Raw genomic sequence first — 22,360 nt, 5'->3', positions numbered from 1 at the left:
CTTCACAGCATGTGCCCTGAAGTAAAACACATTATCTTGAATTTATAAGGTAAACTGCCTGACATTTGTGCATTCTTTATATTTTTCTCCGGAAAGAGAAAGGGAGGGAGGAGAGAGTAGGTTACCCTGCAGCAATGCTGAAAGCTCCACATGGGAATTTATATTTAACTCCTTCCAAAGCACCCATCCATGTTTGCTGGCCAAGGAGTGGGGCACCATGGATGCAGAAGGCTCCAGGCTCCAAGTCAGACCACAGCCACTTCCTGGGCAGGGGACGGGTGGGGATTGCTGAGGCAGCCTCTTCTATTCCTGACCCTCGGCCAGCTCATGGTAAAACAGGAATGGACGGGAAGAGAAGAGCCGACCTCATAAGACTGCTGGGAGGACTAAATGAGACACCACATAAAATGTTCTATAAATGGGCAAGAGCTGCCGAACAGAATATAGGAACGATCACGGCAAACAGTTAACGCCGCGTTAACATTGTTGCTCTCTTTCCCCTTTGCTCAAGGATCCATCTTTTAAAGATGCCCTATTTCCTTCTTGGCTTCCTCACTTTTTTTCACTCATTTATTCACTTAGGCGACAATCATTTTGTGAGCATCTGTTGAGTGCTGGCCCTGGAGCAAGTATTTATGATGCCATTTGACAGATGTGAAAGTCCAGAAAAGTGAGTATCCAGAGTGCTACAGCTAATCACTGATACAGAGACCACACATAAACCTTATCTTTCTGTCAGAACGTTCAAAAATACCAGCCCTACTGAATCTGTTTCGCAAACAGCATTTCCAAAGACTCTGAGAACTTGCTAATTTCCTAACAAGGTGCCTGATCCCACCCCTTCCTTGAGACTCTTGTTGTACCGTGGACAGTGGAAATTTAGGACAGATGTAGCACTGATGTATGGCTCCACATACATCAGGTCAAATCACGTTCCCACCACAAGGTCAGGCTCAAATCCAATCCAGCCCTCCTAGGATGCATTACAAAGGTATTTGGTCTCTATCTCCAATCAATGAACCCAGTGCCCAAGCTTGATAGGAGCTTTCCAGCGATGTGTGTGTGTGTGTGTGTGTGTGTGTGTGTGTGTGTGTGTAACAATACTTCATCTGGGCCAGGGAAGTTTCCAAAAATGATTCTGGTGCTCTTTGCATCACTGTTTTGAACCAGAACCAGCTCTATACTTACTAGCTGTGTCCTTGGGCAACCTTGACAAGCCTCACTTTTCCAAACTGTTAGATTACCATGTTAACAGCCTCTCTGTCACAAGCTTAAATCAAGGCTTCAGCAAGGTCATTAATCATAGTAAATCATAAAGTAGTTAAGCCAGACCGTGGCACATAGAGATATAAGAAGTTGTTATGATCTCTCAATAAATGTTGGTTTGCATTTTATTATATCCGTTTCCAAATGAACGAACCCACAGGGACCATTGATGCATCTGGATCAGGCAGCCTTAACTGACTCACTCAGAATCTAAGCCACTCTCATTTGATGAGATGAAAACACCCTATAATGAACTATTAGGGTATTATCATAAAACCCCCTTACTAAATAAGTTTCAAAGGGGGAAAAAACCCTCTTCATGTCTGGTTCTATACTAGAGTGGTCATTGCATTTTAGAACTTATTCAATGCCCTGAACGACTAAATACAGAGAAAAAAAGTCAAACTTGCATTGAAATGTCTGTGGAAAGAGCCTCTAATGCAGCCCTTAAGACTTTCAAGATGGAAAACAAAGATGGAAATATTTGAGACATTAAGTGTTCCCTGATGTTCTTTCCAGCCTCCCACCAGCGGCAGAGTTTACCTCAGGGCACAGTTCTTCTGGTCTGTTCTTCAAATTGAGTTCCTGCTGCTTGGGATGGAAGAATTACCATAAAAGGATTTTAAAAGTTCAATAAAACAGAGAAACTGACTATGGGTCATCCTTCAGTGACAAAGGACTCTTGAAATCCCCCCAAAAAACTATGACAACTGTGAGTAAAATGTTTTGTGGGGAAGTTTTCAGGACTCCATGTTTTCTGGAGCATGGTGCCTTTAAGTAAAACCCTGCAGAACCTCAGTTCATGCATGACCCCAGGAGTCTGGCTCAGAAAACAAGACTTGGGGTGGGGTTGGGGCTGGGGAGGGTCAGAATGCACAGTGGTTTTATTATTTCTGGAACCAATCTCTGTGTTTGAGGAGGGGTCATTTCCATGAGCAGGATATAAATGGCAAGCTCCTTGGGGGCAGGGATTTCCATTGGTTTGGTTCACTGCTGGATCTTGAGTACATGAAACAGTGCCTGACACATAGTAGGCACTCAATAAATATTTGTGCAGTAAGCCATGACTATTTCAGGGCAGACAGACTGACAGATCTCTTTCTAAATGTTGCCCCAGATAAATGCCTCTTTCTCTGTGAGAGCTTGGCTTACAAAAAGGCCACACTAGACAATACAAACATCCTGCCAAAGGTCAATTATGGGCACAAAGGCAGGAAATTGGGTTGCAGGCCTGAAGGGACAGAATGCTTAGCCTTACAATGGTGCTGATGAAAAGCAGCAGGTACAGCCCTATGGGTCTGGTCGGGCAGAGGACCTCCCAAGTTACATTCTGTTCTGTTGTTTTTTACATCAATCGGGAATTTCCCCCAACCAATCCAATTACTGCCTTTCAACCGTCAGATGCCGCTGTGCAGATAATAAGTTTTCTTCATTGAAGCTCATCAGATGGCATCTTTTTATTCATGGCTGCTCAAGTGTCTTTTGTTTCCCAGGCCCCTGACTGAATGCGTAAATGAATAAGGTTTGAGCACGATGAGATCATGCTCTCTCTTTCCCACAGTGAGTTGCGGAGGCACAGCAGGTTAAGGCTGCTGCAAGGTAGCTTGGAGCAGTGAGAGTCTTTATCATTCAGGCACAGGAAGAAAAGGGGCAAGGGGAGATGGAAGGATCAGATTGCAACCCTCAAAAGCAGCTCATCATACAACTGGATCAGGCTGCTGCAATCAAAGAAGCTGCCATGTGGTTTAGGCAGACAATGGCCCGAGAGAATAAAACGTCTACACAGAAGAGGGACAATTAGAGCATTGCTCGAGTTTCCGTCTTTCAGGCTTTAGTCTTTCCAATCAAAATTTCAAAGGCCTTGTTGCTGTACTGTGGAGCCAGGGTATAGAACTTGGACAACAGACTCCAGTTCAGAGGACTGAACTCCCCAGACAGGCTATGCATTTGCATTTTGGATGACCTGAGATGAACTCACTGAGAAGACCAATGAGTTAGGAGGCTGGAGTCTTGAAATCTGGTCCCAGCTTTGTCATTCTTGTATGACTTAGGTCAAGCACTTCTTTCTGTGGGCCTCACTGTCCCTATCTGTAAAATAGGAAAAACAATCCTCTCTCACTTACTCTAAAGCTGTTGTGTGAGGGTCATGTGTTCAAAGTGCTTTGAAGAAGGTAAAATATAGGTAATACATACATGTAAGGCATTACTAGATGATGATCAACCCACAAGCCTTCATAGTCATCAGCCTTAGTCTAACCAAGCCTGTTCTAGGACAGGGAATAAGTACTAGGCTCTATCCTTACAGTGGGTTGGTGTCAGAGGCATTTGAACCAGAGCCATCTTGAGTGAGTGCTAAGACAATGAGGCTGGGACTTGCTGGGCTGCAGTCCCAGAAAGTTAGGTATTCCGAGCCTCCAGATGTTTATGGTTAAGGGAACAGATTGACAGTGTTTACTAAACAGACCCAGACTTAGGAATGTCCTGATATCCTGATATCTTGAGAACAGAAGCACTCCTAATTTTGCTTTAAATATAATAATATTGATTCTTGCAAAATACAGTAATTAAGAAAATTAATCCTCTATCACAAACCCTTGTAACAGAGCACATCTCCTCAAGATCTTTTTTTATCCTATATATAAACAAGTATCGTACCTAGGGTGCATGCATTCCTCCTTACTTTCAGAAACACCCTACTCTGTCTATGGAGTAGCTGTACTGTCACCACTTTACTTTCTTAATAAATCTGCTTTTGCTTTGCACTGTGGACTCGCCCTGAATTCTTTCTTGCATGAGATCCAAGAACCTTCTCTTGGGATCCGGATGGGGACTGCTTTCCTGTAACATTGAGATCTCTCTAAAAACAGCAACAAGCCACCAAAACTCCTCTCTTCCATGGGTGGAGAAGAAATAGGGCTCCAAACACTCTGTGGAGCATCCATGACCGGCATCCTGGGCTGAGAAGCAAGGCCCTACACAGAGCTCCCCCAGGTTCTGCGTGACTCACAATCCAGCCACCTCCGTCCGTGTCCATGTCGCAGTACACCTGCAGGGGCCGGCTGGCATCGCCGTGCAGGTAGATGGTGTACAGACCACTGGCGGCATTGCTGTTCTGCTGAACCTGACTGCAGTCCGAAGGGTGTGGGAAACGGGCACCAACTGGGAGCCAAGCAGAGAGAGTGTTGTTAGGAGCAGGGCAAGGAGGAAAGAGGTGGAGTTTCTCCCTATGTTAAGGCAATTTATTTTGTTTGGAAATCATTTCATAACTTCCTACTTTAGCTTCTTCCAACTCTTCACTCATATCTTATTTTTCTCTTCAACTCCCCAAATGTACCAGGAAAAAGTCAAGTTCACATCACCTCCTTCCCCAACTCAACTGCCCCACAAAATAACACTCTCTTTCACTCCTCTCTTTAGCCTCCCCACTGTGGGATGGATTTCTTTTGAACACATAACCCCATTTCCACTTCCCCATGCCTAGAGAAATCAATAGTTCTGCATCCACTTGCTCCTCCCTGGACTGCTTTGCTAGCCTCTCCAATGCTGGTTCTCACTGCATGGTTGTTCAGAGCACAGGATTCTACATTACCTGTGGAGAGGGTGGTAGATACATTTCTGCTCCGGAGACCACCCTTAAAGGCAACAAGGGAAACAGGGTAGGTGGCACCTTGCTCCAGGCCTTGCAACTCAAACCTCTGGTCTTCTCGTCCCAGCTGCATCTCCTACCAAACAAGGCAGAGAGTAGACAGCTAGTGACTCCGTTTATCACCCACTAGCACCCTAGGTGTCAACAGCATTCCCGGGTACTAATGACAGAAGCTCTCTGAGGGCACAGTCTTTTGTCTCTCTGAAGCCTCAGTGGCAGCCCAGAATCACAGTGCGTCCCAGCCACTTCTCTGGAGAGCCATGCCATGGAGAATCAGCATCACTGGGAGCATCAACTGAGAGCCAGTACCCAGGACTGCAGCTTCAGGATTACCGGCCAAGTTTCTGGGAGACTTTGGCCTTCAGATACACACAGGGGCTCTAACTATAGCCATCGTTGGCAGCAACAGGCCGGCAATGCTGGGCTAAGAAGAAATTAATAGGGGAGGTGAAACTGGCCACTGATATCTGAGACAAGGAGATAGTTGGTATTTCAATAAGCTTCCTTCTGAACCAGTCTTACTTCCTCTATAAACATAGGGCTAATCTTCCTAGTGGTGCTGTCATAAGCACTAATTAAGATAACAAATAAACCTAAGTGTCCTTCCTGTTTTTCCTTCCTCCCTTCTTTCTTCATCGGCAAGGAGGGAGAATAATAATTTTCCATTGGGACAGGTTTTGAAAATTTGCTGGCCTGGCCGGGGGCGGTGGCTCAAGCCTATAATCCCAGCACTTTGGGAGGCCGAGACAGGCGGATCACGAGGTCAGGAGATCGAGACCATCCTGGCTAACACGGTGAAACCCGGTCTCTACTAAAAAATACATAAAAAGCTAGCCGGGCGAGGTGGCGGGCGCCTGTAGTCCCAGCTACTCGGGAGGCTGAGGCAGGAGAACGGCGTAAACCCGGGAGGCGAAGCTTGCAGTGAGCTGAGATCCGGCCACTGCACTCCAGCCCGGGTGACAGAGCGAGACTCCGTCTCAAAAAAAAAAAAAAAAGAAAAGAAAAAGAAAATTTGCTGGCCTTCAGATTCTAAGGGGAGCTATAACCCTTGAAATAAGGGTTAATCAATTCGTTCAATAAATATATATCAAACACCTACCATGCGCTAAGCACTGTCCTATGCACTTTAGATATGGTGATAAATGAAACAAACATAGAGCTTACATTTATTAAGGAAGACTAACAATAAACAAAATAACCCGGAGCAGACGTACAAGCAGCAATGTGATCAATAAAGATCAGCAAGCTGCCATGAGGCCAGCAAATGAGCGGATTGGCCCAAGTTAGTTGCTTCACACAGAAGAGAAGGCACCAGGAGAAAAGACAAGGAATCCCCCGTACCTTAACTGTGCCGTCTGGGAACTGGTAGGTCAGAATGTAGCCATGGATCTGAGCAGAGGGGGGTGTCCAGGTCAACACGCCACCAGACTGCGTTACAGCAGATGGATGAAGGTTTCTGGGAGGGTCAATTTCTGTACATAGAAAGTCAGGTTATTGTTATTACTAAGATACAACTGAGGCAAGGTAATTTTTGAGACACCAGTTTATATTTTCCCCTTTCAAACCCTCCCATTTCTCCTCCTTCTTTCAAGCAGTTTGCAGACTCTCTTCCTCCCTGCCACAGGGCCTTTCTGACGTTTGTTTCTAACAGTACAGACCCATTAGAGACAAGAAGAACAGGGCATTGGGTGGGTCCCAGAGGAAGGGAAAGAGAAAGAAAGAAAAAGAGAGAGAGAGAGAGAAGGAAGGAAGGAAGGAAGGAAGGAAGGAAGTAAGGAAGGAAGGAAGGACGGAGGAAGGTGGTAGGACAGGGACGTACGGACGGAGTAGAAACGGAAGGATTACCCGGATTGCGTCACCGCTCCGTAAGGTCAGGCCGTCCCTACCTTTCATTCTGCTCTCCTTCCTTCCTCTCTCCCTTTCTCCCTTTCTCCTTCCTCCCCTCCCTCCCTCCTCCCTCCCCGCCCTCCCTTCCCCTCCGGCCCCTCCGCCCTCCTCCCTCCGCCCTCCCGCCCCCTCCCCCCGCCCTCCCCCGCCCTCCCCCCCTCCCTCTCCCGCCTCGCCCTGACGCCCCGCCGGCCCCTCCTTCCGCCTCTTGTGGTGGAGGGAGGCGGGAAAGTGAAGGTATATAGGAAGAGCAGAGCTTTTCTTCTATGTACTTCCTCACCCAAACACTAGAGGGAAAGCAAGTGTGTAAGCAAGTGTGCACTGTAGACCAGGAAAACGAAAGCTCAGTAAAAATACTAGTCAACATCATAACTGGTCAGAAGGCTCTTTTTTTTTTAAACAAAGAAGATATGAATGGAAATTTCTCTTTTGAAAAAGCATTATCACAGAAGGTTATTTTAATTTAGAACTTCCCAAAAAGACGCCTCCAGGCTATTTTCTACCCAGTAGCATTTCAGTGAGAACTGAATTGCAGTATTTTAATAGAAATCAGACAGCTGTTGTTTTGAATTAGTATGTTTTGACAAATTTTGAGTTTCTGTAATATTAACTTGGTTTGATTTTCTAAAGCATAACATCTGGCATGGATTTTATTCTAGTCATCTCACAGAAAAACTGAATTTCCTGATTTCATAATCAAGGCAAAACTGTGGCTATTTTAATATCTTAAGCAATCTCCTGCCACCTCTTTGCCCACCACCCCCTGGTTATGGACTAGAGATGTCTGTCTTAGTTACTTTCACATTTCTATGGAGCAGGAAAATAAGAATTTTTTTTTATTGCTGTCTTCAAAAATGGAGAAGGTGAAACCAAGAGAAGATAAAGAAGAAAGAGGAGAAGAAAGGAATAAGGGAGAAAGGAACAGAGAAAGGAAGGGGAGAAGGAGGTAGGAAGTGGGAAAAAGGAAAGGAGGGAGAACTGGCTACTGTTGGCATCTGGAGAGCAACACTGCGTACTAGGGAGTCCAGGACAGAGAGAAGAATTGTTTGTTTGTTTGTTCTTGAGATGGAGTCTCGCTCTTGTTGCCCAGGCTGGAGTGCAAGGGTGCAATCTTGGCTCACTGAAACCTCCTCCTCCTGGGTTCAAGCAATTCTCCTGTCTCAGCCTCCCAAGTAGCTGGGATTACAGGCACCTGCCACCACACCTGGCTAATTTTTGTATTTTTAGTAGAGACGGGGTTTCTCCATGTTGGTCAGGCTGGTCTCAAACTCCTGGCCTCAGACGATCCACCCGCCTCAATCTCCCAAAGTGCCGGGATGATAGGCATGAGCCTCCGTGCCCAGACATTTTTTTTTTTTAACACATCTCTGTTTAGTTTGAAAATATTTACTACAAGCATATATTACTTTTTAGATTAAAAATGCAAGTTAATTTTAACTAATAAAGATCATAGAGAAATTCAAGACATCTCTAGGTCCCGTGGCAACATTTGGTGCATTCAACCATGGATGGAATGGACAGACCTTGCCCGCACTGCCTGAAGAGGCCCACAGACCTCAGGGTGGGCACAGTGCTGTCTTCCAAGTGCTTCTGGGTTCTGACCTCCCTGATGCTCCGCCAAGACCAGAGGCCCCATCACACACACAAAATACATGCAGTTCAGGTGCCTTTCCTCATCAACTGAGGATGGAATGGAGAAAGATGCACCCCCTTTGACTCCATTGTGGAAGATGGAAACAGAAGAGGCTCCTGCCTCTATCTTCTCCCAACTGCAGCTAAGGCCCAACCATTTTCTCCATAGCAAGTGTGGAGAGTCTGAGCGCTGGGCCAGGTGGAGGGGTGAGGGAGGCCGCCTTTGACACCAGCACTCCCTCTACACTCTCTTAGCTGCGCTGTTGGGTCAACTTAATTATCTCAAAGACATAAAAAAGGAACCACTTTGAAGAATGCCCTCGGGTAAAGCAACCACCCTCCTGCTCCCTTCCCCAGCCCATGGAGGAAGGTTCTCTCCTGGTAAGTGTAAGGGGTTCCCCTGGCCTGGTCCCTCTCAGTACCTGTCTGGGCCTTGGTGTCGGCCTTCTTGCTCTCCTGGTCCCCCTTCTGGGCCCACACGTGCACCATGTACTCCATGCCTGGTCTCAGGCCCGTCAGGACGGTGCTGCTGTGCTCCTTCCCCACGGGAACCTCCCTGGTCTCTCCGTCCGCAGAGGTATAGCGCACCACATACTTGTCAATGGTGGCCTGCACCGGGTCCCAGGAGACAGTGGCCATATTCTCTGTCACCCGGTCAGTCACCAGGTTTTTGGGGCTGTCAATTTCTTTTTAAAAAGATTTAGAAAAGACTGAACTTTAGAACAAAGGAGGGCATCCCATCTTACCACTCCATCACCAGGAGCTCTCCATCATGTTATCATTAATAATGGTAGAATTCCACTTAAAACACGAGTCAAAGGCCCCTGGTCTCCATTTCCAAGGAAACAAACCACTGGACAGAAAACTGGAAGGAATCAGATCTTCTCCCAGTTTTTATATATAAAAAACTTCTGTCCTTGTAATTCTCATGAAAATAACAATAAAACTTGCTAAGCAACAAGACGAGCCACCAAAACTGCTGTGGATATAACCTCTTTTCTGATCTCCCTGGTATCTAGTTACTTTGAGAGCCGAGGTCATATCCTCCAACCTTTCTGACTTATACAACGGGAGGAGAGTGCAGGCCCAGGGAAATGGAGGGTACAGGCTAAGTTCCTGTTGACATCTTATGTTAAAGCCAAGACTCTTCACTCTGAATTTTGGGCCCTCCCACCCTCTCAAGGACTTTGCTGTGGATCTGCCCTTTCTCTCCTGTGTCATCAGTCTCTTCTTCTCTGTCATCAGTCCCAGACAAGCAAGGTCTAGAATCCCCCATCCTCCCCCATATCATTCCATTTCTCTGCAACCCTAAACTGACAGATTGTCTCAAGATAAATGTCTACATAACTTAACTTCACTGCTTACTCTCCAATCAATCGTGTTTGCATCTTTCTATGCCACACAACTAAATCTGCTAGTCTAAGTCACCAACAACATCCGTATTGCCACCTCTAATGGATACTTGCCATTCTCAACTTTACACTGCTTCTGGGTGGCATTTAGCAGAGCTGATCCACGCCCTCCTTCTTGAAACACTCTCAACCCTTGGCTTCCATGACTATACACTCCCTTGATTTTCCTAACTCACTGGCTCTTCTTCAGTCGTTTGTCAGCAACCTTCAAACATTGGAGCACCCAAAGCTCCCTTTCTTTGTTGTTTGCTTTGTTTTGTTTTGTTGATACAGAGTCTCGCTCTTTCACCCAAGCTGGAGAGCAGTGGTGCCATGATAGCTCACTGCAGCCTTGTCCTCCCAGGCTCAAACAATCCCCCCACCTCAGCCTCCTGAGTAGCTGGGAATACAGGTGCATGCCACCACACTCAGCCAATTTTTGTATTTTTTTTGTAAAGACAGGATTTCACCAGGCTGGTCTTAAACTCCTGAGCTCAAGCAATTCACCTACTTCAGCCTCCCAAAATTCTGGGATTACAGGTGAGAGCCACTGCACCTGTCCCAAAGCTCCCTCTTTTCCTCTCTCTGCTTTTCCGCCTAGGTGATCTCACTCATGCCCGTGGCTTTAAATACCAACTAGATGCTAATTGCTCCACAATATCTATTAATTCTGAGCCCCTCACTAGTTTATACAACTGCATCTCCACCACAGTGCCTGGCCTGTATTAGACACTCAATACATATTTATGTAATCAATAAATGAATCACTCAATTAACAAGGAATCTCACAAATATCTTGAACTTAAATATTTAAAAGTCTTGATGTTCCTCCCCAAACTTTTTATTTCTCAGTCTCCCCTCTCAAGAAATGGTAGTTCAATCTCCCATGTTGCTCAAATAAATAACACAGGTCATACCTGAGTCCTCATTTTCTTCCTACCTCAAATCTATCAACAGGTATTATCATCCATACCTCAAAAATATATTCCAGACATCCCCTCTTCTCTATCTCTTTTGCCATCACACTTACCTAGACAATCAGCATTTTTCACCCAGACTTTTCTAGCAGCTTCTCTACGAATCTCCCCACTTCTATCCTTGTCATTTTATCCATTTACTCTCCTCACTGTGGCCTGGAAAGTGTTTTTTAAATGAACACTGCATCATATCACTCTTCTAGTATTAATAAATATAGCCCACTTTGTCCTCTAAGCACCGCACGGTCCTGGCTGACCTGCCCCTGCTCCTCCCTCCTCATCTCAGGCTACTTGCTCTCCCACCCACTATGCTCCAACAAAACCAGCCTCTTCTCATTTTCCAACCATCCCTAGTACTGTTCCAGCTGAGGGACATCACATATACCCTTCCCTCTGCCAGAAATGGCTAGTTTTCGCCAACATCCATTCTCCCCCTTCTTCTATAAGCATACTCACTGTCCAACAGATCTCTCTGCAATGATGAAAGTATTCTATAATCGGCACAGTCCAATACTGTAGCCATTAGTCACATGTGGCTACTGACCATTTGAAATGTGGCTAATCCAAATAAGAAAATTTTTTATTTTAATTATTTTTAATTAATTAAAATTTAGGCTGGGCATGGTGACCCATGCCTGTAATCCCAGCACTTTGGGAAGCCAAGGCAGGAGGATCACTTGAGCCCAGGAGTTCAACATAGTGAGACCCCATCTCTAAAAATAATTAAAAATTAGCTAGGCTTAGTGGCATGTGCCCATGGTCCCAGTTACTTGGGAAGCTGAGGTGGGAGGATGGCTTGAGCCCAGGAGGTCAAGCCTGCAGTGAACAGTGATAATACCACTGTACTCCAGCCTAGCTAACAGAATGAGACCCTGTCTCTGAAAATAAAATAAAAATAAAAATAATTTTAATAGCCACATGTAGCTAGCAGCTGCTGTGTTGGACAGGATAGCATAACTGAAGTAAAGCTGGGCACAGGGCCATCCAGCTAAAGACCTCATTTCCTAGCCTTTTGTGCAGTGAGGTCTGTCTGGGATCTGGCAATGGAACATGAGAAGGGCTGATGTGTACAATGTCCCAGTGATGCCCTGACCTTCAGCATGCCTCTTCCCACTGGCTACACTGCAGACAGGGTGGTGACTAGGTAAAGGAAGGCAACTTGCTAGGGATGACTAAGCAACAATCACAGAAGAAGCCTGGGTCTCCTGGATGAGGAGCGACCATATCAGCCCTGGCCATTCTTCAGAGAGGAATACACTCCTTTCCTGCTGAAGCAACTGTTGTTTGAGTGTTTCTGTCAATGTATAGCAATAGCATAGCAATCCTATTACTACTCACCCTTCCCATCTACAAGACATCCTTACCCTGTAATTCTCTATACCTATACCACGTTCATCTCCTTCACAGAACTTAGCACAATTTATGGGTTTAAATGTGTTTTCTTATTTATTGTCTATCTTCACACTAGACTTCAAGAGAGTAGAGATATTTGTTTTGTTCACCACTGGTCCCCAGGCCTAGCACTTAGACGATGCTCATTAAAAGTCAGTTGCCTCCTGCAAGGAAACAGGGCTCCAGCCACCCAGGTGAATACTTGCTCCTTTCTATCACACAGCGTCTATTCAGTCAAACCTACACAAAACAGCTTGCCACAAAACAGGTTTTTAATCAGTGGTTTTGAGAATTTTATATTGGTTTTACATTATTTTCTATAATTGTCTATAGCTGAGAGACACAATGACTGAAAACACAGGCTTTGGAAAGAGTTCTAAGACATTCGTGGGAAAAGACATTCGTGGGACTGCTCCCACTGGGTCCATTATTATAGTTTTTCAGACACGCTTGAACCAGAGCAACTCCATCTTGAACAGGAACTGGGTCAAATAAGGGTGAAACCTACTGGGCTGCATTCCCAGACAGTTAAGGCATTCTAAGTCACAGGATGAGACAGGAGGTCGGCACAAGATACAGGTCATAAAGACCTTGCTGATAAAACAGGCTGCAGTAAAGAAGGCAGCCAAGACCCACCAAAACCAAGATGGCAATGAGAGTGACCTCTGGTCATCCTGATTACTACACTCCCACCAGCGCTATGACACTTTACAAATGCCATGACAATGTCAGAAAGTCACCTGTATGGTCTAACAAGGGGAGGTATGAATAATCCACCTCTTATTTAGCATATCATCAAGAAATAACCATAAAAATGGACAACTAGAAGCCCTCGGGGCTGCGCTGCCTATGGCTAGTAGCGATTCTTTGATTCCTTTACTTTCCTAATAAACTTGTTTTCACTTTACTCTATGGACTCGCCCTGAACTCTTTCTTGCATGAGATCCAAGAACCCTTTCTACGGGTCTGGATTGGGACCCCTTTCCTGTATCCTGTAACACTTTGTTCTTTCTTTAGGTGAATGAAAGTTTTTGTTTTGTTTTTTGTTTTTTGTTTTTTTACAGCAAACTCTCCTAAAACACTCTGCAGCCCTGCGGTTACAGATACCAAAAGCAGCTGCATCACCACTCAGCTGCAATAGATCAACCTGCATTAACTACCCCGGTTTGCTCTTCTCTTCACTCCTATTACCTGTCTGGGCCTTGGTGTCAGCCTTCTTGCTCTCCTGGTTCCCCTTCTGGGCCCACACGTGCACCGTGTACTCCACGCCCGGCCTCAGGCCCATCAGGACGGTGCTGCTCTGCTCCTTCCCCACTGGAACCTCCCTGGTCTCTCCATTGGCAGATGTGTAGCGCACCATATACCTGTCAATGGTGGCCTGCACCAGGTCCCAGGAGACAGTGGCTGTATTCTCTGTCACCCGGTCAGTGACCAGGTTTTTGGGGCTGTCAATGTCTGGAAAAAAAAAATGCTGATCAATATGCACTATGAACAGGTCCCGGAGTGCAGAAACTCAAGACCATTTTGCGTGGGGTGAAACCCTTTCATGTTTTATGGGGTTTCCGCCTCATATGCTCTTGTTTCGTTTTTAGCTGTTTCATGGACATCATCTTATCCCCCGAGATACACCTGGCTCCTCAAGTAGAAAGCAAAATAGATCAGAACCTGAAAATCCAGGCTGTTACCTCTACCAAGTCTTTAGCAAAACAAATCTTTTTTTTTTTTTTTTTTTTTTTTTTTTTTTTTTTTTTTTTGAGACAGAGTCTCACTCTGTCGCCCAGGCTGGAGTGCAGTGGCCGGATCTCAGCTCACTGAAAGCTCCGCCTCCCGGGTTTACGCCATTCTGCCATTCTCCTGCCTCAGCCTCCCGAGTAGCTGGGACTACAGGCACCTGCCACCTCACCTGGCTAGTTTTTTTGTATTTTTTTTTTTTTTTTTTTTTTAGTAGAGACGGGATGTCACTGTGTTAGCCAGGATGGTCTCGATCTCCTGACCTCATGATCCGCCCGTCTCGGCCTCCCAAAGTGCTGGGATTACAGGCTTGAGCCACTGCGCCCGGCCAGCAAAACAAATCTTTTATTCATCTAGAAAGGGTATATCAAGCCCCAACTCTGTGCACGAAATGTTCTAGACAGTGTGCAGAATTCAGAGTTGGGAAATACATGGTCTCTGCTCACAACGAACTAACAATTTTGTGTCTGGCATCATGTCAGTAAAGACCTCCTATTTCATACTAGAAGATTCTAAAAGCCACCCCTAAATGTAAGCCCCTGGAGGAAAAGGGCAGCATCCTATTCTCCTGTGTTCCCAGTGCCTAGTAGTGGGCAGGACACATGGAAAGTGCTTACTATATATTATTAAATAAATCAGCAAAAAGTAAAACCCTGGCTGAATATTCTCTAGTATATCATAGATTCACTCATCATGCTGGTTTGCTGATTAAATCACTGTACAAAATATGGTTAGATATCACTTCCACTAAAATAAGAATATAACGCAAGAGCTGTCCTTATCCTCAAAACTCTGGCCAACGTATACTCGGCTGTTCCACAGAGGGGAACATGCTCTTTTCTTGTTTAAGCAACAGTTATTTGGTTGTTTTGGTCATGTGTATCCTATTGCTATTTACCCATCCTATCTGAGAAACATCACTACTTCATTATTCTCTATATCTCCACCGTGTCATCTCCTTCATAGAACTTATCATAATTTCTAGTTATAAATTTGTTTTATAGTTATAATATGATTCATTTGTCATAAACCAAATGATATACGTCTCCTTGCTATGGCAGATGTGACGTCTACATTCTTAAAGTCAAATTTTCAGCATACTATTATTATTGACAAAATTTGATTTTCATTTTCTGTTTCCACTCACAGACTCACTAAGAGACCCTTGATACTGTCTACAGCAAAAGATCCATGCAATCAGAAGAGGAACTGATGGACATGACCATGTAATCATAGCTTGGAGACTGCCATGTGGCCCTGACTTGCAAGGAAACTAGTTAAAGGAAAATGAGGGATGGTGTGTTCAACCTGTCATGAAAGAATGGACGCCATCCCACTCTTCCATTAATCATTGATTCCTGCCAATGTCGGAGAAGGAAAACAAAACTTGTCATCCATTGACTTAGCATGAAAGCTCTTATATTCCCAAAGAACAATGCTCCTTACCTGTCTGGGCCTTGGTGTCAGCCTTCTTGCTCTCCTGGGCCCCCTTCTGGGCCCACACGTGCACCGTGTACTCCACACCAGGCCTCAGGCCTGTCAGGACAGTGCTGTTCTGCTCCTTCCCCACCGGAACCTCCCTGGTCTCTCCATCCTTGGCAGAGGTGTAGCGCACCACATACCTGTCAATAGTGGCCTGCACTGGGTCCCAGGAGACAGTGGCCATATTCTCTGTCACCCAGTCAGTCACCAGGTTTTGGGGGCTGTCAATGTCTGAAAAAAAAATTGCTGATCAATAAACACTATTAACAGGTAGCAAAGAGTGAGATCTGGGCATTTCACTTGTGGTGAGGCAGTTTCCTGTTCTTATGGTTTCTCCATATCACATGCTGGTTTTTAGTCGTTTCATGGATGTAGACCTTACCCCCACAGCTGGATTCTTGGATTTTCAATAAAGCAGCACAGGAGAGTGGTATGAGTACTAAATCCAAAGTCAGAAGAACTGGGTTCTAGTTCCAGCCCAGAGAGGCAGAGTAGAGGTGCAGGGTGGAGCCAGGTTACTAGCAGTCTAATCCCAGCTCTGCCATCTGCCAGCTGTGGCCCTGGACAGTTCAGTTGCTGCTGGCTGGGCCTCAGCTTCTTCATCTGTAAAATCTGAGGTTTGGGTTTGATAAACTTTTAAGATTCCTTCAAGCATGAATATTCCATGCATGTAACTAATTTCATAACTTACTAACTTGTTTTTGTGACTTTGGGCAAATTGCTTTACTTTACTTCTGTATTTGTTAAAAGCGGTTGTTAATGATTATTGCACTTACCACTCTGAGTAGCTCTGTAAACCAAGAGAAAAAAATGTTATGTAGCAAAGGGGCTTTGAAAATGTTAAAGTATTACAGTGTTTACCACTCTGAAGCCACAGAATATTTACTCTATAATTTAAAACATAATTAAGGGCAAACTTACCTCTCTGCCTCAATTTTCTCCACAAAAGAAAAAAAGGCAGGGAAAAATAATATTAGTACATATTCTACAGAATTACTGTGAGTATTATATGAGTTAATAACATGTTTCCTAGTGTGACGTCAGCAAGATGGCCAATTAGAAATCCCTGACACTCATCTTCTGCACAAAAACAACTACAAGAAAGAATAAACAACAATATTTTTAAAAAACTAAAGGAGAGTGCAGGATTGTGTCAAAGGAGAAACAGAAACTCTGGTAAGCACAGAAACTCAGGATAGCCACATAGAGAACACAAGGAAACCCTGGGATCCCAGCACTCCATTGCCCAGCTAAGGGCAGCTGGAAACCAGGAAGAACTTCTCCCTACAGCAAAAGGTAAGCAAGAAGATCCCAGTAGCCCCTATCAGCACCTTGTACATCTACCATCATCATCATTGGGACCTCCTACAGCTCTCACAGGCACTAAGCCCAGCTGAGGGAGCTGCCTACAGGCACACAACTATGCTCCTTAGAGATGGAGCCAACACTGTGCCCCATCCTCTGTGGCCTGCATGGCTACTGTGCTACACCGTCTTGGCATCTTGGAACCGGGACTACTGTTGGAATGTGTCTTGCTCTGGGGGTGAGTAGCCATTCACCCCTTCATCCCTGAGGGTAAACTGCTGCTGAGACATCACCACTCAGTGACCTGACATCTCCAAGCAGAGCTGTGAGCAACTGTTACACCTTTCCCCATGGGGCCAAGCAGCAGTGGAACCACTCCACATCCCCATCGCCTACCCACTCATTCCAGAGCTGAAGCTGTACACTCTTTCCTGGAGAATCAGTACTTTGGTAAAACAGCTCCACCCACTTCTCTCACACTAGGCAGCATCCTACCCATAGGGGCCTGAGCTGAAACTGCACTAGTTTCAGTTCCTAAGTGAACAATGCTTTTGGCAGAGCCCTATATCCCAGGAAAATGGTGTTGAGGCTATCCAGAATAGTCACATCCCTCAGGACTGAGCTGGAGTGGCACATTGCCTGGTGGGGAATCAGTGCCTCAGCCAAGCTGAGCAGCTGCATGTCCTAGGGCTGTGCTGACATAGTACCCTAGGTCCCAGGGAAATACAGCAGTGGCTGGCTGAGACACCCCACCCTACTGGCCAGACAGCTTTAGTATTCTGCTTCTTTAGAGCTGGACTAGGCCCCTTGAGTCTGAGCTCCTGAGACACTCTTCTCCCAGGGAGTAGAGTCATTGCTGTGCTGCTCCCTGCCCTGGTACAGACCAAAAAACAGTGTGCTTGATTATTTTGGGGAGCTTGCTGCTGCTGCATCTGGCCTCACAGAGACTGGGATACTGTCAAGTCCCACCATTGCAGAGTCTAGAATCACCACTACAGAATTCCTCACCCCTAGGGATCCAAGTTGCCACTGAGCTCTATTGGTGCAGGTTCCAAAATTACAGCCATATCCTGCACACTGGTTTCACACTTCCAGAGCCCTTCTTTCTCTTCCAAGTTAAACCAGGGCTGCACCCTGCCCACCAGGGGTAGAATTACAGTTACAACCTGACCCCCTGAAGCCAAGCTGCTAGGCACCATGGGCAACCTATATCCAGCCCTGACACAGAGACCACTCTGCATCCCAAGACTGAAGTGCTACTATAGGTTCACAAGACCCTGAGCCTAAGTAAGAACTTGCCCCACAGTTGCTTTGAGCACCAGTACTTGAAACCCAGTGCCATGGCAGCTGATTCTATGCCATGTCAGGCCTGACACCGAGAGAGCCCTTCAGCTAAGTCTTCCTATTATGGGGAAAATAAGAATAGAATAGCCCTTGCCACAACAGCCCTTGCCACCAAGGACATTAACAACCTATGCTGCCACCACCACTACCACAAACTTCTGTAGTCTAGGCCACTGATATGTTCATAGTTATTGCTGATGTCAAACACAGCCAAAGAAGCTGCACAAAGACTATACCACTGAACTTACACGAACCACCCTTCCCAACTGGCGCATTAAAATTCAACCAAAGTAAAAGTATTTCTCTAAGAAAGTCACTCTAGAAAGTTTGGAAGAGGCAATTGTTCCACCAGACACACAGACCTCAATGCAGGGACACACGGAACATGAAGAAAGCAAGAAAATATGACACCACCAAAGGAACATAATAACTCTCTAGAAACAGACCCCAATTAAAAAGAAATCAATACATTGTCAGAAAATGAATTCAAAATAATTATATTAAGGAAACTTAATGAAATTCAAAAAATACAGATAGACAATTTGATGAAATCAGAAAAATAATACATGATATGAATGAGAAATTCAATGAAGAAATAGATATCACAAAAAAGAAACACAGCTAACAAATTCAATGAATGAAATTTAAAAATATAATGAAGAGTTGCAACAGCAGATTTGATCTAGCAGAAAAAAGGAATCTCTGAACTTGAAGATAAATTGTTTGACATTACCCAGTGAGAGAAAAAAAGAAATAAAAATGAAAAAGAGTAAAGAAAGCCTACAAAACCTATGGGATACTATTAAGTGAATAAATATTCATATTATAGGAGCTCCAGAAAGAAAAAAGATGTAAAAAGGTATAGAAAACCTACTTAATGAAATAATAGCTGAAAACATCCCAAGTCTGGGGAGAGATATGAATATTCAGATCCAGGAAGCTCAAGTCCCTAAACAGATCCAACCCAAAAAAGGTCCTTCCTGAAGTATATTATAGTCAAGTTGTTAATAGTCAAAGACAAAGAGAAAATTCTCAAAACAGTAAAAGAAAAGTGTTAGGTCACATATAAGGGAATTCCCACTAGACTAACTATAAATTTCTAGCAGAAATCTTATAGACCAGGAGAGAAAGGGATGATATAGTCCATGTACCTGAAAGGGGGGAAAAAAACTGTCAACTGAGAATACCATACCCAACAAGTCTATTCTTCAGAAATGAGGGAGAAACAAAGTCTTTCCCAGAAAAGCAAAAACTGAGGGAACCCCTCACCACTAAACTGGCTGTACAAGAAATGCTCAAGGGAGTCCTACATCTGGAAGCAAAAAGATGATAATCACAATCATGAGAACACAGAAAAGTATAAACTCACTGGCAGAGCAGATACACAAAGGAGAGAGAAAAGGATCAAGTCTCAATACTATAAAAACCTACCAAACCACAATAATAAACAATAATAGAAGAAGAAATTAACAAAAGATATACAAAATAATCTAGAAAACAATTTACAAATGACAAGAGTCACTCCCGTCCTATCAATAACAACCTTGAATGTAATGAATTAAATTCCCCACTTAAAAGATAGACTGGCTGAGGCCGGGCACAGGGTTCATGCCTGTAATCCCAGCACTTTGGGAGGCCGAGGCAGGCGGATCACTTGAAGGTCAAGAGTTTGAGACCAGCCTAGCCAACATGGTGAAATCCCATCTCCACTAAAAATACACACACAGAAAAAAATTAGCCAGACGTGGTGGCACACGCCTATAGTTCCAGCTACTTGAGGGGTTGAGGTGGAAGAATCACTTGAACCTGAGAGGCAGAGGTTGCAGTGAGCCGAGATTACACCACTGCATTCTAGCCTGGGCAACAGAGTGAGGTTTTGCCTAAAAAAAAAAAAAAAAAAAAAAAAAAAAAGACTGGCTGAATGGGTCTTTAAAAAATGACCCACTTGTGTGAATCTTCCTTCACCTGTGGAAACACATACAGATGCAAAGTGAAGGGATGGAAAAAGATATTCCATGTAAACAGAAACCAAAAGCAAACAGGAGTAGCTATGCTTACATGAGATTAAACAGATTTTTTAAGTCAAAAGTATACAAAGAGGCAAAAGGGGGTTATTATGTAAAGAAAAAGAGATCAATTCAGCAAGAGGATACAAGTGAGATTTATCCCAGGGATGCAAGAATAGTTCAACATACACAAATCAATAAATGTGACACACCACATAAACAGAATAAAGAATAAAAATAATACGATCATCTCAACAGATGTAAAAAGCATTTGATAAAATTCAACAAGGTTTCATGACAAAAACCCTTAACAAGTTGGATATAAAAGAAGCATACCTCAACACGCTAAAGTCCATATAAGACAAACCCACAGCTAACAATACACTGATTGGGGAAAAACTGAAAGCTTTTCTCTAAGAACCAGAACAAGACAAGGATGACCACTCTTACCACTCTTATTCAACATAGTACTGGCAGTCCTAGCCAGAGCAATTAGGCAACAGAAGGGAATAAAGAATATCCAAATTGAAAAACAGGAAGCCAAATTGTCCCTGTTTGCAGATAATATGATCTTACATACAGAAAACCCTAAAAAGCTCTACCAAAACACTCTTAGAACTGATAAATTCAATAAAGTTTCACGATACAAAATTAACATGTAAAAATCAATAGTGTTTCTATACACCAGCAAAGAACTAGCAAAAAAAAAAAAAAAAAAAAAAAAAAAAAAATCAAAGAAGCAATCCCTTTTACAATAGCTACTTTTAAAAACACACCCATAAATAAATTTAACCAAAGAGGTGAAAGATCTCTACAAGGAAAAACTATAAAACACTGATGAAAGAAATTGAAGACGTCACCAAAAAATGGAAATATATCCTATGTTCATGAATGGGAAGAATATTGTAAAAATAACTGTACTACCAAAAGCAATCTATAGATTCAATGCAATCTGTATCAAAATATCAATGACATTCTTTAGAAAAAACAATTCTTTTTTTTTTTTTTTTTTTTGAGACAGAGTAAGACTCCCAGGCTGCAGTGGAGTGGCATGATCTCAGCTCACTGCAACAACCATCTCTCCTGGGTTCAAGTGATTCTCCTGCCTCAGCCTCCCCAGTAGCTGGGATTACAGGCGTACACCATCATGCCCAGCTAATTTTTTTGTTTTTGTTTTGAGGCAGAGTTTTGCTCTTGTTGCCCAGGCTGGAGTGCAATGGCATGATCTTGGCTCACTGCAACCTCTGTCTCCCAGATTCAAGCAATTCTCCTGCCTCAGCCTCCCAAGTAGCTGGGATTACAGGCACCTGCCACCACACTCAGCTAATTTTTGTATTTATTGTAGAGACGGGGTTTTGCCATGTTGGCTAGGCTGGTCTCGAACTTCTGACCTCAGGTGATCCACCCACCTTGGCCTCCCAAAGTACTGGGATTACAGGCATGAGGTACCGTGGGAAGCCTTTTCTTTTCTTTTTTGTATTCTTAATAGAAACGGGGTTTTGCCATATTGGCCAGGCTGGTCTTGAACTCCTGACCTCAAATGATTCGCCCTCCTTGACCTCCCAAACTGGTGGGATTACAGGCATTAGCCACTGCACCCAGCCTAAAAAAAAATTCTAAAATTCATATGGAACCACAGAAGACCCCAAATAGCCAAAGAGCAAAAATATCCTGAGCAAAAATAACAAAGCTAGAGGCATCACATGAGCTGACTTTAATATGTACTACAAAGCTATAGTAAACAAAACAGTATGGTACTGACATAAAAGCAGACACATAGACACAATGGAACAGAATAGAGAACCCAGAAATAAATCCGCATGTTTAGAGCCAACTGATTTTTGACAAGTAACCAAGAACATTCAGTGGGGAAAGAACAGGCTCTTCAATAAGGAGTTCTAGGAAAACTGAATATCTATATGCAGAAGAATAAAACTAGACCTCTATTTCTCACCTTATTCAAAAATTAAATTAAAATGGCTTAAAGAATTAAATGTAAGATCTGAAACTATGAAACTACAGAAGAAAACATTGGGGAAACACTTTAGAACATTGGTCTAGGCAGATATTTTGGGTAAGACTGCAACAGCACAGGCAACAAAAGCAAAAATAGACAAATGGAAATACATCAAGCTAAAAAGCTTTTGCACAGCAAAGGAAATAATCGAAATAATGCAGAGACAACCTACATAATGGGAGAAACTATTTGCAAGCTGTCTGTATGATAAGGTATTAATAAACAGAATACATAAGGGATTCAAACAACTCAACAGCAAAATAATAACAACAATCATCATCATC

General features: G+C 43.9%; 1 protein-coding gene across 5 annotated transcripts in view; it reads right to left on the bottom strand.

Annotated features, from left to right (window-relative positions):
* TNN (tenascin N) overlaps positions 1 to 22,360 on the bottom strand; it is a 73,647-nt gene that overhangs the window by 16,719 nt on the left and 34,568 nt on the right. For 3 of the 5 annotated variants that reach the window (XM_030935781.1, XM_010367386.2, XM_030935782.1), the window contains exons 10-15: positions 15,369 to 15,635; positions 13,383 to 13,646; positions 8,854 to 9,117; positions 6,254 to 6,384; positions 4,856 to 4,988; positions 4,274 to 4,425 (exon numbers count right to left, since the gene is read on the bottom strand). In XM_030935781.1, coding sequence (XP_030791641.1) covers positions 4,274 to 4,425; positions 4,856 to 4,988; positions 6,254 to 6,384; positions 8,854 to 9,117; positions 13,383 to 13,646; positions 15,369 to 15,635 — 1,211 coding nt within the window. The remainder of the gene's footprint in view (positions 1 to 4,273; positions 4,426 to 4,855; positions 4,989 to 6,253; positions 6,385 to 8,853; positions 9,118 to 13,382; positions 13,647 to 15,368; positions 15,636 to 22,360) is intronic. The other 2 variants (XM_030935785.1, XM_030935784.1) reach the window with 2 other exon arrangements.

Source organism: Rhinopithecus roxellana, chromosome 8 (assembly GCF_007565055.1).
Source record: "Rhinopithecus roxellana isolate Shanxi Qingling chromosome 8, ASM756505v1, whole genome shotgun sequence".
NCBI classification, from domain to species: domain Eukaryota; kingdom Metazoa; phylum Chordata; class Mammalia; order Primates; family Cercopithecidae; genus Rhinopithecus; species Rhinopithecus roxellana.
The sequence above is the reverse complement of the archived record's forward strand: the minus strand, read 5'-3'. Positions and strand labels throughout refer to the sequence as shown.